Source organism: Oryctolagus cuniculus, chromosome X (assembly GCF_964237555.1).
Source record: "Oryctolagus cuniculus chromosome X, mOryCun1.1, whole genome shotgun sequence".
Classification (NCBI taxonomy): Eukaryota; Metazoa; Chordata; class Mammalia; order Lagomorpha; family Leporidae; genus Oryctolagus; species Oryctolagus cuniculus.
In genome coordinates, this window is record NC_091453.1 from 10,092,341 (window position 1) to 10,108,025 (window position 15,685).

Genomic DNA, 15,685 nt, shown 5'->3' on the forward strand with positions numbered 1-15,685 from the left:
GGAGAAAAACACTTACACTTGCTAAAATTCATCTTATATGTGCAAAAAATTTTAGTCTAGTGTTAGAAAACTGCAAAATAGGGGCAGGCATTGGTGCCACAATTAACATCCCACACTGGAGTCCAGGGTTTAAGTCCAGCTCCACTCCAGATTCGAGCTTCCTGCTGCTAATATGCACCCTGGGAGGCAGCAGGTGAAGGCTTAAGTACGTGGGTCCCTGTCACACACATGGGAGACTTGGATTGGGTTCCAGGCTCTTGGCTCTGTCCTGGCACAGTCTTGGCCATTGCAGGCACTTGAGGAGTGAATCAGCAAATGAAAGTTCTCTCTGTCTCTCTCTCTCTCTCTCTCTCTGCCTTTCAAATAAATAACTATTGTTAACAAACTGCAGAATAGAATAAAATTAAGGAGAAAACTCATGTTGTTCATAGGAGAAAATGAAGGACACCCTGGCTCGCAGGTGCTAACTCACCTGGGCAAATGCGATGGTTTGTTGTGGGTAATAGATAGAGGCAGCTAATCCCATGAAACCAGGAGGATACACCAGCTTCTTTATTTTTGAACCTAACAAATCAAAGGTCGGAAACATCATTAGATGATTCATCGGCCTTATGACCACAATTTACCGCACACGTTTAATACTGAGTAACATTTCTTTGGTCCTAGATTGAGAGAAGGTACCTAATAATACTATTATACCAAAAAGAACCACAACATTTTATAGACTTATTGAGAGAGAACTCACACAATTCACTCATCTAAAGTATACAGTGGCTTTCAGTACATTCAGAGTGGTGCAACCATCAGCACTGTCACTTTTAGAACATTTTAATCATCCTTAAAAGAACCGGGGTCCACTGGCAGTCACTGCCCAATACCCCTGCCCAGCCCCTGCCCTAGGCAACCACTAATCTACTTTTTATCCTTACAGATTTGCCTACTTTGGATCTTTTGTATAAAAGGAATCATATAACATATGGTCCTTTGTGACTGGCTTCCTTCACTCAGCAATGTTTTCAACACAACTACCCCGTCTAAGGAAGCAGAAAAAAAGACTGTTTTGAAAATAAACAAACAAACCAGTATTTTGGTTTCTCCAGTTTATATTCTTTGATGGCAAACTGGTTTCCTATTTAAATACTAAACACAAGAGTTCCTGTCTTTCTCCTTCCTGAGACTCCATTAAAAAAACCGTAACAGAAAATAGTACAGATGAATAAACCCACAACGAAGGGTAAATGTGTGGAGAAGCCATTGGCAGGTAGGAAGTATTCAAGAATTTTCACAAAATGGAGCACAAACAGAAAAAAAGCCTTGAAGTCTTCAGGAGATTGCAGCCAAATAAAGAACAGATCTAAGGGCTGGCACTGTGGTGTAGCCAGTAAAGCAGCCGCCTGCAGTGCTGGCATCCCACATGGGCGCCGGTTCAAGTCTCAGCTGCTCCACTTCTGATCAGCTCTCTGCTGTGGCCTGGGAAAGCAGTAGAAGATGGCCCAAGTCCTTGGGCCCCTGCACCCACGTGGGAGATCTGGAAGAAGCTCCTGAATCCTGGCTTTGGGTCAGCTCAGCTCTGGCCATTGTGGCCATCTGGGGAGTGAACCATTGGATGGAAGACCCCCCCCCACCTCTCTGTTACTCTGCCTTTCAAGTAAATAAATAAATAAATCTTTGAGGGGGGTGGGGAAAGAACAGATCTACCCCACCAGGCAGGGATGGTGGGTATTTTAGGGAGCAGACCTGGCAACCAGGGATCAAGACAGGGGACAACTGCAAGCACTGTGCATGGACCAGTTGACCCGTTCCTTCTCCCACACCATCCATAGCCAGGGAGTCACATCAAGACAAAATTTATTTATTTACTTTTAATTTGTATGTATTTCAAAGGTAGACACACACAAATATCTTCCAACTGCTAGTTCACTCACTAAATGTCTGCAACTGCTAGAGCTGGACCAAACCAAAGCCATGACCCCAGAACTCCACCTAAGTCTCCTATGTGGTTGACAGGAACCCAAGTACTTGAGCCACCATCTGCTGCCTCCCAGGGTGTACATCAGCAGGAAGCTGGAATGAGAAGCAGAGCCAGAACTCAAACTCAAGCACTCTGACTTGAGATGTCAGCATCTGGAGTAATGTCTTAACCACTGTGCCAAATGCCTGCCCCATGGCCAAATTCTCAAAAAGGGAGAGGGTATCACTAAAGAAACACCACAGAATTTCTGCTGAGAACCAAATAGATGGCTGAGCAAGAGATAGCATTTGTGTCAGTGCCTACACATAAAGCCCTCCTTACATTAGCACTGAGCACCGGCACTCCCATATAAGGTCAAGTCCCATCCAGCTCACCAAGGGGAAGAGAACCTGCCTATCAGCAAAACCCCACCCCTCCCCATGCACAAAGAGTTCTTCCTAGCATTTCAATTGCTCCATTCTGAAACATGACCAGACAGCCAAGGATCACCAGTCAATTTGAGGAAAATGTGCAAGATAAAAGAGAAGACCAAGACAAGCAAGAATTAAAAAGTGACCCCACAGGAAAGAGAACTTCAAAACAAAGCTAAACCTGTCATTAAGTATCATTAAATAAATTCAAAAAACTGCTACATTAAAAGAAAAAAAGAAGTCTATGGAAAAAGAACATTCAGAGAACAAGAATGAGCTTGGAAGTGAGCAAAGTAAAAAGTTGAATAGAACAAAATAAAATAATCAAGAAAAAGAGACAAATAGGGTCATTTTAAATGACCCAACTACTAATTAATGTGAGTTTCGAAAACAAAAAGAATGAGAGCAAACTTTCAAAGACACAAGGATAAATTATCTTCCTTCTCAGCAGAGGGCTGCAAGCCAGCAGAATGTCCAACCAAGGAATGAAAACATCTGCATCCATTCACAGCATCATGGAAATTCAGAATAGTAAAGATTAAGAGAAGATTCTCAAGGCTTCCAGGAAGAAGCAAACATTCAGACTGGCTATCTATTCCCATCTGCAACACTGGATGCTAGAAAACATGGCCTCCAGAGTTTTCATGAAAAACAAATTCTATGCTCAACCAAACTAACACTTGATATGAAGGGAGAAAGTCATTTTCACACATGCAAGGTCTTGACAAGTTTACCTCCACATGTGCTTTTCTCAAAGTGACTTAAGCATGTAGTCCAACAGCTTGGCAGAGTAAACCAAGGGGAAGGTAATGTGGAAACCAGGAAAAGGGGCTCAAACCCAAGAAGTAGAAAGAAGTCCCAAATCACCGGCTATGTTGAAGTCTCAAGCTAGAAGGTCGGAGGCTGGAGGCTGTAGGAGAAAGGGGACTGGAACAAACAGATAGCAGCGTGCAGAGCTTACAGAAACCTGACAGTGAGGTTAAGAAAATGGATAGCTGGTGAAACAGGAAGAGACATACGGAGCTGACATTGGAAGTAAGAGTCAGTAAAGGGTGATAATAATGCCATCTTAAGTGTTAAATTGACCATATAGATAGGATTATGTGGTAAAAGGATCATATAAATAAGATAAATGTCTGGTAATAACAATAAAGAACTAAAAAGGAGAGAATGTTACAACATGGGAAGCAGTCCACACAGCAGACTCAGAATGACAATTATTTTAAGTAGCATTCTGACTTCAGAATCAACCCTTAAGGCATCTTGGTCTGGCTGAAAAGCCCATGAAAGCATTTCAGGCATGGAAAGCCAAGGCACTGTGGCAAAAAAAACGTCCTGCATGAAGGATCTCTGTGAGTGAGACCCCAGTGGAAAGAAGGGGCCATCAAAAAAGGAGGTACCTATCTCTGAAGGGAGGAGAGAACTTCTACTTTGATTATGGCCTTGTCTAAATACTGACGGAGATTGTGGACTCAAGAGACTTCCATAGCCTTGGCAGCTCTTGTCAAGAGCCTCAGGTGATTACTGACGTCATACATAAGAGTGTTCATTGTTCAATTAACAACAGGAGTCACTGTGCACTTAATCCCCATGTAGGACCTCTGTCCTCCTTGAGTTGTACTGTGAAAATTAACTGTAAAACTTGTTCTCAGTTTTTTATATTTTGTATGTGTGTATGTGTGTGCAAATTGTTGAAATCTTTTCTTAGTATAGAGTTGGTCTTCTGCATATAAAGTTAACTGAAAATGAATCTTAATGGAGAAAAGGGCTGGGAATGGGAGAGGGAGGAGGAGGTGGGGTGGGAGGGCAGGTATGGTGGGAAGAATTACTATATTCCTAAAGTTGTACTTATGAAATTTATACTTATTAAATAAAAGGTTTCTTTGTGAAAAAAGTCAGTAAAAGGCACACTCTTTTTGACACGGGACCCATAAAAATGCCAGCACAGCATATGTTCATAATATCTCCACAGTTCTGGGCCAGTGCTGTGGTGCACTATGTTAATCCTCCACCTGTGGTGCCGGCATCCCATATGGGCGCCGGTTCTAGTCCTGGTTGCTCCTCTTCCAGTCCAGCTCTCTGCTGTGGCCCGGGAGGGCAGTGGAGGATGGCCCAAGTGCTTGGGCCCCTGCACCCGCATGGGAGACCAGGAAGAAGCTCCTGGCTTCGGACCGGTGCAGCGCCGGCTGTGGCGGCCATTTGGGGAGTGAACCAACAGAAGGAAGACCTTTCTCTCTGTCTCTCTCTCTCACTGTCTGTAACTCTACCAGCCAAATAAATAAATAAAATCTTAAAAAAATTGCACAGTTCTAATCATATGGGCACTGTTTTTTGGCTTTAAACTTTAAACAGACAAATATTAAAGTATGGAACTGGGGTTATAGAAGAGAATACAAATGCTATCAACCTAGACTAATAATGTTTCTGTTCTGGTTCTATGCCTGGATTGAAAAGGTATAATTAATTAACCTAGAAGAGAAAAGCCTTTTACATCCCTGGGATGCCCCTATCCACATGAAGCTGTAAGTACCTGGGCAGCTCACACAGTGGGGACCAGGTACGGAGCAGCAAACCTCCATCCAGTCATGTTTTGCTCCTCTAGTCAAAGCTGATGAGTGTTAACTCTTGGGCCTCCAGCTCCTGTTGGTTCACATAGTGAGTTGGGGACTCCACAACTTCAAGTAAGAGATGAGATCATACACTCCCTATCCACATCTACCTGCCCCACACCTCCCAAGAAGCCAGTGCTGTGAGCTGTAGCCACCAGCATTGCCAGAGGTAACTGGCTGGCTGCACTGCTAGGGGAAGTCATTGGAAGGCAACAGTGGCAACAGCCACCTGCCAACCTTCAGTGGTCCAGCTGAACCCACTTCCTTTGAATGATCATCCGCTCACTTCTCTGGGAGTCTCTTGTCACCACCATGATCATGGACATCCTCATCAACTGAGACTACCTTACCAGACACAATCAAGAAAACCGACCAGGAGCTCACAGGACTGCTGCCACCACCTGCTCCATCTACCTGGAGGCACCTGCAATCCACTCTGGCCACCCATAAACACACATTCGATCCACTCCTCTTGATCCACAAAGCCCTCTGAATCTCTGCATTCAGGCCCTTCTGTATTACACCTTGAACAGTTTGTTGTTGTTATTTTGGTTTGCACCAGGATGCTAAAGAAAAATCCCTGTACTTTCTCTGTCTTTGTGGCAACCCAGACTGAATTGCGGAATACATTTGTATATATAAAAAAAAAAGTTTGTGGAAAATGAAATTAAAAGATAAATGTTTTTCAGTGCCAAAAATTTTGAAATCCATACCTAGCTTTTTCACATTATGCATTTCCGGGGCTGGGGCTGTGGCATAGCAGGTAAAGCCACTGCCTGTAGTGCCGGTATCCCATGTGGGCACAGGTTTGAGTCCCAGCTACTCCACTTCCAATTCAGCTCTCTGCTATGGTCTTGGAAAGCAGTAGAAGATGGCCCAAGTCCTTGGGTCCCTGCACCTGTGTGGGAGACCTGGAAGAAGCTCCTGGCTCCTGACTTTGGATTGGTGCAGCTCCAGCCATTGTGGCCATCTGGGGAGTGAACCAGCAGATGGAAGACCTCTCTCTCTCTCTTTCTCTTTCTCTCTCTGCCTCTCCTTCTCTCTCTGTGTAACTCTGACTTTCAAGTAAATAAATAAATCTTTAAAAAAAAAACACATTTCCCATGAACTTTACTTTTTAAAAGATTTTCTTGTTCATCTGAAAGGCAGAATTATAGAGACTGAAAGCTCTTCGATCAGTTGGTTTACTCTACAAATGGCCGTAATGGCCAGAGCTAGGCCGATCCAAAGCCAGGAGCCAGGAGCTTCTTCTGGGTTTCCCATGAGGCTGCCCACAGGGGCCCACAGTACTTGTGTCATCTTCTGCTGCTTTCCCAGGCACATGAGCAGGGAGCTAGACTGGAAGTAGAATAGCTGGGACTCAAACCAGTGCCCATGTGGGATGCTGGCATCGCAGGCAGCAGCTTAACACCGTATGCCAAAGTGCCAGACTCCCATGAACTTTCTGAAGTGCCCTCACATCTCTAGCAGCCATGGAAAAAGATCTGCTGTTGTGGTTGTGCATATGACAGTATATGCATACTTTAGTTAAGATGTCAAGTTATTTTAACACTACCAAGCCCTCCCAGGAAAAGGAAAAAGAAACAGAAACAAACACATACAAATAAACAAGCAACAGGAATAGGAGCCACAATAGGGGCATCCCCATGCTGCCATTCTACCCAGGAGAGCATGGCCCCCAAACCTCCTAGTGCCTGCGCAGGGATCCAACACTTGACACCGTACCCATAGCACAGAGAGCTTGCTTTGCGCCTGTGCAACTCTTCCACATGCCCTCACCATGGGCAAGGAGGGGAATTTCACTAGATGCTACATTCCCATCTCCCTAACAATAACCAAATTCCAACTGTCATGCTTTTCTGAACAGCTTTGCTAGCAGAGAGGGGAAAGAAGTCTACGAAAGAATGTTGGTTCACAAGGTAATTAATAAAAATGAACTAGAAATTTAATCCTTAAATATTCTATGCAAGACAGGAGGAGGGCATGGTGGTGAACTCAGAGTTTATCCTCCAGATCTTAAAACACCAGTTATGGGGCTGGTGTTTGGCGCAGTGGTGAAGATGCAGCTTGGGGTGTCCCCATCCCACATAGAGTGCCTGAGTTCGAGTCCCAGCTGTGCTTCTGGTTCCATTTCCTGGTAATGAGTACCCTAGGAAGGAGCAGGTGCTGGCTCTAGTACTTGGGCCCCTGCCACCCAGGTGGAGACCTGGATTGAGTTCCCAGCTTCAGCCCAGCCCAGCCCTGGCTGTTGTGGAAATTTGGGGGAGTGAACCAGCAGGCGAAAGATCTATGTCTCTGCTTCTCTTTAAATAAAAATTAACAAATAAAAATATTAAAATAAAATACCAGTTAATGCATGTAAAAAAGATTTTTCGTTTATTTGACAGAGTTAGACAGTGAGAGAGAGAAAGACAGAAAGGTCTTCCTTCCGCTGGTTCACCCCCCAAATGGCTGCTACGGCCAGAGCTATGCCGATCCGAAGCCAGGAGCCAGGAGCTTCTTCCTGGTCTTCCGTGTGGGTGCAGGGCACAAGCACCTGGGCCATCCTCCACTGCCTTCCTGGGCCACAGCAGAGAGCTGGACTCGAAGAGGAGCAACCGGGACTAGAACCCGGCGCCCATATGGAATGCTGGCACCGCAGGCAGAGGATTAACCAAGTGAGCCATGGCGCAGACCCCAAAAGGAAGATTTTTAAAACTGGAGAATTAGGGATGAAGCTGGTCTCTTTGGTTCTCTTTAATGGGGGTATGATCATAGGGCTCTTTCTCTACAGGAATTTTTGTAACATCATTTATTTTACAACCAGTGAAACTTCAAGCTGTACATAACAAATTATTCTTATCAGAGTAGAATATTTTATTATCCTTTCTTAAAATATTCTGTAATCTAGCAATGTAGTGTAGTAATACTCATATTTTTAAGTTGATATTTTTCAGCTTTTATTTTTAAGCATTTTTAAAATTTTTACATCATCACTGACTAAAACCATGACACAGTAAGAAATTAATACAATCTCTAGTCAAACACTATTCTATTTACTGTGATTAATGCCTGACCTTAATAGTGAAATTCTGAAACAGTTTATTTCTCAGTTGTGAAAGACTATGAACAAAAGTTCACCCTTTATGTACCAAAGAACACCAGAGATTTGATCAAGTAAATCTGTCTGCAAAGGATAACTAATTTCTTTTTTAACCAAGAGTACACAATTTCGATATAAGCTTAGAATTAAATATACTAGAATAAACCACCATATCAATTATATATTAAGAATGCCATATTCAGGAACCAACTCACTCTGAAAACTGGCAAATGAAAGGAAAGAACCAAACTCTCCCATAATGAACTGCTTGTTCAAAAAACTGCACAAAATTTCACCTACCTCTAGCCAAAAGAAGTCCAACAAGGCCAGCAAAACCAATAACACCAAGTCTTGGAAAAAATCCAGGAGGTGCATTTTGGAGATATTCATAGCTGTCTACAATAGAATCAGATGAAAAAACAGTTCCATAAATGGATCATTAAGAACAAAAGAATAAGTCATATCTAATTAGTATATACAGTATCAAATGGTTTTCTAATCAGGTATTCATTACTTTCTGCTAATACACTTCTAAACACGTGCATTTTATGTGGTATTTAAACATGACTTACTACACACCCAGCAAGTATCCAATTTTCAAGCACTTTTGGTTTGACAACCTACTGACAATAAAGTAAGATTAGATTATGTTCATAATCTTGATGGCAACAGATGTGAATCAGCCATTCACACAGGAAGAAATACAAATATAGGGATCCCTGGCTATGCAACCTCTTTGATATCCAAACACCAAACCAGAATAGATTTGGATAAATCTTTGCATAGAATTGTCACTATCTGAAGCTTTGCTGCATGTTCTCTGAAACTCCTAAACAAAATCCACTGCAGTCAGAAAAACATCAGCCATCAACTCATCATTTGAACTCAAGAAGAGAATAAATCTGGATAATGAAGGAACCTTGTTACACTCATATTAGTTCACATGGGAAATAGCACTGTAAATAATGTTAGAATCAATAAATAAAAAGAAATACAACATAGGAGCTTATTCCCCATGCTGCAACATGCCTTAGGACTTCTTTTGCAGCATGCCTCCTTTCCTCTCCCCTCCTCCCCTCCTCCCCTCCTCCCCTCCTCTCCATCCAGTTACCTCCACCAAATAAGAGTAAGCTGGAGTCCTATCTCCTCCATGAAGTCTTTCCTAAACTCATTAGCCCAGAATTCTCTTCCTCCTCTAAGGGCCCACCACAGCTAACTCTCCATACCACCAATTGGTACCTAAGCCTACAGCACCTTGGTTTTAATTATTCAGGTGTGTGCTCTATGTCTCCTTAATGGTGGACTGCTTAGACTTCTGTGCTCTCTTCCCTTAGCGCTAACAGTGGATGTTAATTCAACAAATATTTATTAAGAACTCAGCCAGGAGTTGACACTACTGGATGAATTAGCAAATGAATTTCAGCTAGCTGATGACTCACAAGGCGCTCATGTCTTTCTCACAACCTCATCTTCAGCACTTTCCATCTGCTTATGGTTCCTCAAACACCCAACACCGAGTCATATCACTAAGCCTTCATTGTGCTAACAATAGCCGCTCTGTGGAGAGCCACCTGCAGACCCATGACCACAATTTGATTGGGCTAGCACTGCTCCTTCGAGATTCATCTCAGAAATCCTTCCGGACCTTTCCATCTCCCAAATTTCTGTTAAACCTTCTCCTTCTTCTATACCTTCTATAGTAGTCTATGATTATCTCTGTATTTATGTTAGCACTAGATATAAAATTGCAGGCATTTTAGTGGTTGTGACGACTGTCTTATCAACCTTAATCTTCAATGCTTGGCATGATAGTGACTTAACAAATGCCATGTCTAATTAGAACGAATAAATTGGAATAGTCAGAAATTCCCTCCCCTAGGTAATACCATACACACGCCAGTTTTCCCTTTGCTGGGTTCTTTGGGAAATGTGCCGATCAATTTAAGTACTACTACAGGGCTTGTGATACGTCTGCATTCATTTCCATCTGGTCTTTTACTTATTTGGCCTTTAACCTAAATTTGTCTTTTCATCCTGCTGTCTGAGTCATCTGAGGCAATTTTCTACTTCCCTTTATTTTTGCCTACCAGCACAATGTTGCTCAATTCTCAACATGTACACAGCAGTTGACAGCAGGACACCCAGATGGCTTTGGTGAGCTGAGCTCAAGTTGGTAAACCACAAAGGAATTGGAAAGAAAGGATGTTCACTGCACTGAAGCCAAAGCCCAGCTTCTGGCAGCGTGCCTTGGTCGTGACTGCTAGAAAAAGGACTCATCAATTTCGCAGACAATACAACTCATAAGGGAACATTTCTTCTTAAAGGCCTTTGTGGTAACTATGAGGCCAGAAGGAAAAAAAAGACTAATATTGCAAATAATGCGTATGGCTATGAATCAATGGGAAATGATAGGTGACAATGAAGAGGCCTCCTCAGACACATATGTTTATTTAGTTACATCACAGAAATAAACTCCTGCTTTTAAAAACAAGCCTTTGGTTTGTGCCACAATGCCCAATAAGGGGAATGAAATATGATCAGGGTCTCTATGAACTGATCAGTTTCTGACTGAGATTAGTCAGAACACACAGAATGAATACTTTATGGGTGTACACAAGTGGCTCACATGTGAGAAACAATCAAGGACAATAAAAACTAAATGAAAAAAAGGTGACACTACTAATCATGCAATGAGATCTTTCCCAGGCACACCAGCTCAGCTCCTTCCTTTTCGAAGCTTCTATAGCATGTACTAATTAATAGCACTGCAATGAGCTTGTCTGGTTCTGAAAAGTCTATTGATGAGATAGTGCGCCGTTCTACATTGCATCTGGAAATTGATATTTTTGAAAAATTCTACTCTATCTGCAATTGCAAGCCCAACAATATTAATCTTTTTTTTTCTTTTTTGACAGGCAGAGTTAGACAGTTAGAGAGAGAGACAGAGAGAAAGGTCTTCCTTCCGTTGGTTCAACCCCCAAATGGCCACTATGGCTGGCGTGCCGTGCCAATCCGAAGCCAGCAGCCAGGTGCTTCCTCCTGGTCTCCCATGGGGTGCAGGGCCCACTGCACTCCCGGGCCACAGCAGAGAGCTGGCCTGGAAGAGGAGCAACCAGGATAGAATCTGGCGTCCCAACCGGGACTAGAACCCGGGGTGCCGGTGCCGCAGGCAGAGGATTAGCCTAGTGAGCCGTGGCGCCGGCCAAACAATATTAATCTTAAAGACACTTACCTGACTCTGTGGAGATTCAAGTTCTCTGAAATCTGGTGAAAACAACAGATCCTCTTTCCAAAAACATCCACAAAGCTCACAGACCTCCTGAGTCCATCCATGGGACCCCAATAAAAAGCCCAATGTCAGTAAAGTAACTGATTATGCCTAATTAAACATCAACTTACCTAATCCCCATTGAGCCAAACTCTGCATCTTGGGCTTAGTTTGAGAGTACATTTCCTACAAAGGTAAAAACAAACTGAATGAGTAGGAGTCACTGATTAGAAAGTAACAAACTAAATATACTTGTCTTTACTGAGTAAATTATCAAATTATTAATTTTTTAAAAGATTTTATTTATTTGAAAGGCAGAGGGAAAGGGAGAGGGAAGGAAGGAGAAAGAAATCTTCCATCCACTGGTTCCTTCCCCAAATGGCTGCAATGGGCAGGGCTGGGCAAGGCTGAAGCCAGGAGCCAGGAACTGCATCCTGGTCTCCCACATGGGTGGCAAGAGCCGAAGTATCTGGGCCATCCTCTGCTGCTTTCCCAGGTGCATAAGCAGGAAACTGGATAGGAAGCAAATCAGCCGGGACTCAAATCAGCACTTGGATATGGGATGCCTGCATCACAGGCATTGGCTTAACCCTATGCCCCACATCACGGGCCTCATATCAACACTTTTGGAACACAGGGATACACTGTCTCCCTGAGGTTCTGTCTCTGCTTTCTTCTTTTGTAGTTTTCCCTTTCCTGCACCTTGCTCAGCACGGTGGCTCTGCTACTGCCACAGGAAGCAAAGATTCTAGGTAGAGTGGTTCCCACAATGCAGCCTTCTCATTCTTCTATTAAAATGGAAGAAAATAGGCTACAAACCAATCCCCATGATAATTACAGCAGCAGTTCTTCCCCCATGAGATTACATGTGCCTTTGATATTAAGGCTGCTTCCTGATTTGCCATTATTTTTGAGGCTAAATCTAGAAACTGCTCCTTTGAAGCAGGAATGAACAGCTTTAATGAGACCAGGAGTCTGTATTTCAGTACAGAAACACACTCAAACCCTAGAGTAAATGAAGTGCGAATATTCTCTTAACAACAAGAAGGTGGCTTTGTACAGCAATATCAGATGATGAAATAAAAGACTGACTAGAAGGTACCTTCAAGAAGTCGACACTGGGGACCGGCACTGTGGTGTAGTGGGTACAGCCACCACCTGCAGTGCTGGCATCCCATATGGGCGCCAGTTCAAGACCCGGCTGCTGCACTTCTGACCCAGCTCCCTGCTTATGGCCTGGGAAAGCAGAGGAAGATGGCCCAAGCGCTTGAGCTCCTGCCCCCATGTGGGAGACCTGGAAGAAGCTGCTGGCTTTTGATCAGCCCAGTTCCGGCAGATGCAGCCGTTTGCGGAGTGAACCAGCAGATGGAAGGCCCCCCCCACCCCCACCACCTCTCAAATAAATAAATAAAATCTAACATCTAAAAAAAAAGAAGACATCTTCAGTAAAAAAGGAAAAAAGAGATGCACAAGTATCAGAAGGTACCCAAACTAGCCGTTCCTTAGAAAAGGATTTCTTTTGTGGGATTCAGTCCAAGTCCAAACAAGTGAGACTCACTCTTTTAAATGATCCTAAATAACAAATGCTGAACTTGGGGGAGGACACAAATAACTGAATATCATCTCATTAAGATCTGTTATGGGTGTTTTTTTGTTTTGTTTTGTTTCAAGATTTGTTTAATTTGCAAGGCAGAGTTACAAAGAGGCAGAGGCAGAAAGAGAGAAATCGAGATCTTACATCCGCTGGTTCATTCGCCAGATGACCGCACTGGCTGGAGCTGTGCCAATCCAAAGCCAGGAGCCAGGAGCTTCCTCCACATCTCCCACGAGGGAGCAGGGGCCCAAGGACTTAGGCCATCTTCTACTGCTTTGCCAGGCCATAGCAGGGAACTGGATAGGAAGTGGAGCAGCTGGGACTTGAATCAGCACCCATATAGGATGCTGGCACTGCAGGCGGTGGCTTTACCTGCTTCGCCACAGCACCGGCCCCTGTTATTGGGTTTTTAATGTCCATGACAAAAAAAATGACAAAAGAAACCCTACAGATCAATGTCTACTGTGACTGCCTACTCTTTTGCTAGCTTAACCTTTCTACCAAGAATAAAACTAAATTAGGGGGCCACTGCTGTGGCACAGCCGGTAAAGCTGCTGCCTGCAGTGCCGGCATCCCATATGGGCTCTGGTTCGAGTCACAGCTGCTCCACTTCTGACCTAGCTCTCTGCTATGGCCTCGGAAAGCAGTAGAAGATGGCCCAAGTGCTCAGGCCCCTGCACTTGGGTAGGAGACCCGAAAGAAGCTTCTGGATCCTGGCTTTGGATCAGCAGGGCTCCAGCTGCTGCAGCCATTTTAGGAGTGAACCAGTAGATAGAAGACTTCTCTATCTCTCTCTTCCTCTGCCTTTAACTCTGCCTTACAAATAAACAAATCTTTAAAAAAATGAAATTAGTTCTTTGAGCAAATGGCTATAAATTGCTGGTCTGAAAAAGGAGCCAGGAAATTAAAATATTTCTATCATGAAGACTACTTTCTACCTAAGAAAATAAAACAAGTATAGGGGTGGTATTTGGTGTGGCAATTCAGATGCTGCTTGGTATGCCTGCATCCCATATCAGAGCGCCTGCGTCGAGTTATGGCTCTGCTTCAGATGCCAACTTCCTGCTAAGGTACACTCCAGGAGACAGCAGGTAACACCTCTTTTGTAATGTTATGGTAAGTACTTGAGTCCCTGCTGCCCATGTGGGAGACTCAGATTGAGTTTCAGGCTCCTGACTTCAGTCTGGCCTGGCCCTGGCTGTTACAGCCATTTGGGAAGTGCATCAGTGGATGGAAAAATCTCTCTCTTCCCACCCCCCAGCTCCCACCTTTCAAATAAAATTAAAATAAATTTTAAGACTTGTCAAAAAAACATTATAATTACAAGAACACTTTTTTGAAAGACTGATTTATTTGAAAGGCAGAATGATGGGGAGAGGGGAAGGAAGGGGAGGGAGAGAGAAAATGTTCCATCTACTGGTTCACTCCCCAAATGCCCACAACAGTCAGGGCTGGGCCAGGTCAAAGCCAGGAGCCAGGAAGACCATCCATAATGGCAGCAGGAACCCAAGTACTTGGGTCATCACCTGCTACCTTCCAGGCCCATTTGCAGGAAGCTGGAGTGGAAGAAATGGCTAGACTTAATCCCAGGTCCTCTGACATGGGATACAGGTGTCCCAAGTGGCAGTTTAATCTATTGCACCACAACACCTGCCCCCTGGCCGGCGCCGCGGCTCACTAGGCTAATCCTCTGCCTAGCGGCGCCGGCACACCGGGTTCTAGTCCCGGTTGGGGCGCCGGATTCTGTCCCGGTTGCCCCTCTTCCAGGCCAGCTCTCTGCTGTGGCCAGGGAGTGCAGTGGAGGATGGCCCAGGTGCTTGGGCCCTGCACCCCATGGGATACCAGGAAAAGCACCTGGCTCCTGGCTCCTGCCATCGGATCAGCGCGGTGCGCCGGCCGCAGCGCGCCGGCCGCGGCGGCCATTGGAGGGTGAACCAACGGCAAAGGAAGACCTTTCTCTCTGTCTCTCTCTCTCACTGTCCACTCTGCCTGTCAAAAAAAAAAAAAAAAAAAAAGCACACACACAAAACACCTGCCCCCAAAAACTTTTTATCTAGAAGTACTGCAAACAGGGGCCAGCATTGTGGCATAGCAGGTAAAGCTACTGCCTACAACGTCAGCATCCCATATAGGTTCTTGTCCCAGTTGCTCTAATTCTGATCCAGCTCCCTGCTGGTGGCTAGGAAGGTGGAAGATGGTCCAAGTGTTTGGGTCCCTGAAGAGGCTGCTGACTCTTGGCTTCGGCCTGGCCTAGCCCTGGCTTTTGCAGCCATTTGGGGCATTTGGGGAGTGAACCAGCAGATGAAGATTGATCTCTTTCTTTCTTTCTCTCTCTCTCTCACCCTCTCTATATAAAACTCTTTCAAATAAATGAATAAATCTTCAAAAAAAAGTAGTGCAAACATATATATTAATAACCAATCTGTCATCTAGAGAAGCATTTTACTGTACTGAATATCATGTGCTGAAGAAAAAAATTAAAAAAAAAAAAAAACAAGAAACATCCTTAGTTTGAAAGGTAAAAAGATAAAGTACTTTTATTACCAAAAACAAAAACAGACAGACTAGAAATAACAGTAGTCATGCCTGTATAATACTAAAATATTTGCCCAAATTTGCTAACCTTAACTATATGCAGCTTAAAAATCTTCTAGCACAAGAAAATAAGCATTTTACAACATATTATGTATAATGTCTTTAGGTATCTCATAATTCAATACAAAACATGGCCATAGCAACTTAAGTATAAT

General features: G+C 43.9%; 1 protein-coding gene and 1 non-coding gene across 27 annotated transcripts in view; one reads left to right on the top strand and one right to left on the bottom strand.

Annotated features, from left to right (window-relative positions):
- The window catches only part of APOO (apolipoprotein O), a 94,123-nt gene that overhangs the window by 45,034 nt on the left and 33,404 nt on the right, over positions 1 to 15,685 (bottom strand). For 17 of the 26 annotated variants that reach the window (XR_007912140.2, XR_011385635.1, XR_011385642.1 and 14 more), the window contains 3 exons: positions 11,473 to 11,527; positions 8,374 to 8,469; positions 473 to 564 (listed from right to left, as the gene is read on the bottom strand). Coding sequence is in view for 12 of the 26 variants with exons in the window: in XM_051827635.2 (XP_051683595.1) it covers positions 473 to 564; positions 8,374 to 8,469; positions 11,473 to 11,527 (243 nt within the window). In the remaining 14 variants the exon portion in view is untranslated. Of the gene's footprint in view, positions 1 to 468; positions 565 to 8,373; positions 8,470 to 11,472; positions 11,528 to 15,685 lie in introns of all 26 variants that reach the window. The other 9 variants (XR_011385644.1, XR_011385645.1, XR_011385646.1 and 6 more) reach the window with 2 other exon arrangements.
- LOC127485042 (small nucleolar RNA SNORA31) lies at positions 5,497 to 5,623 on the top strand. The gene has a single exon (XR_007912244.1). It is a non-coding gene; the product is annotated as a small nucleolar RNA SNORA31 (small nucleolar RNA).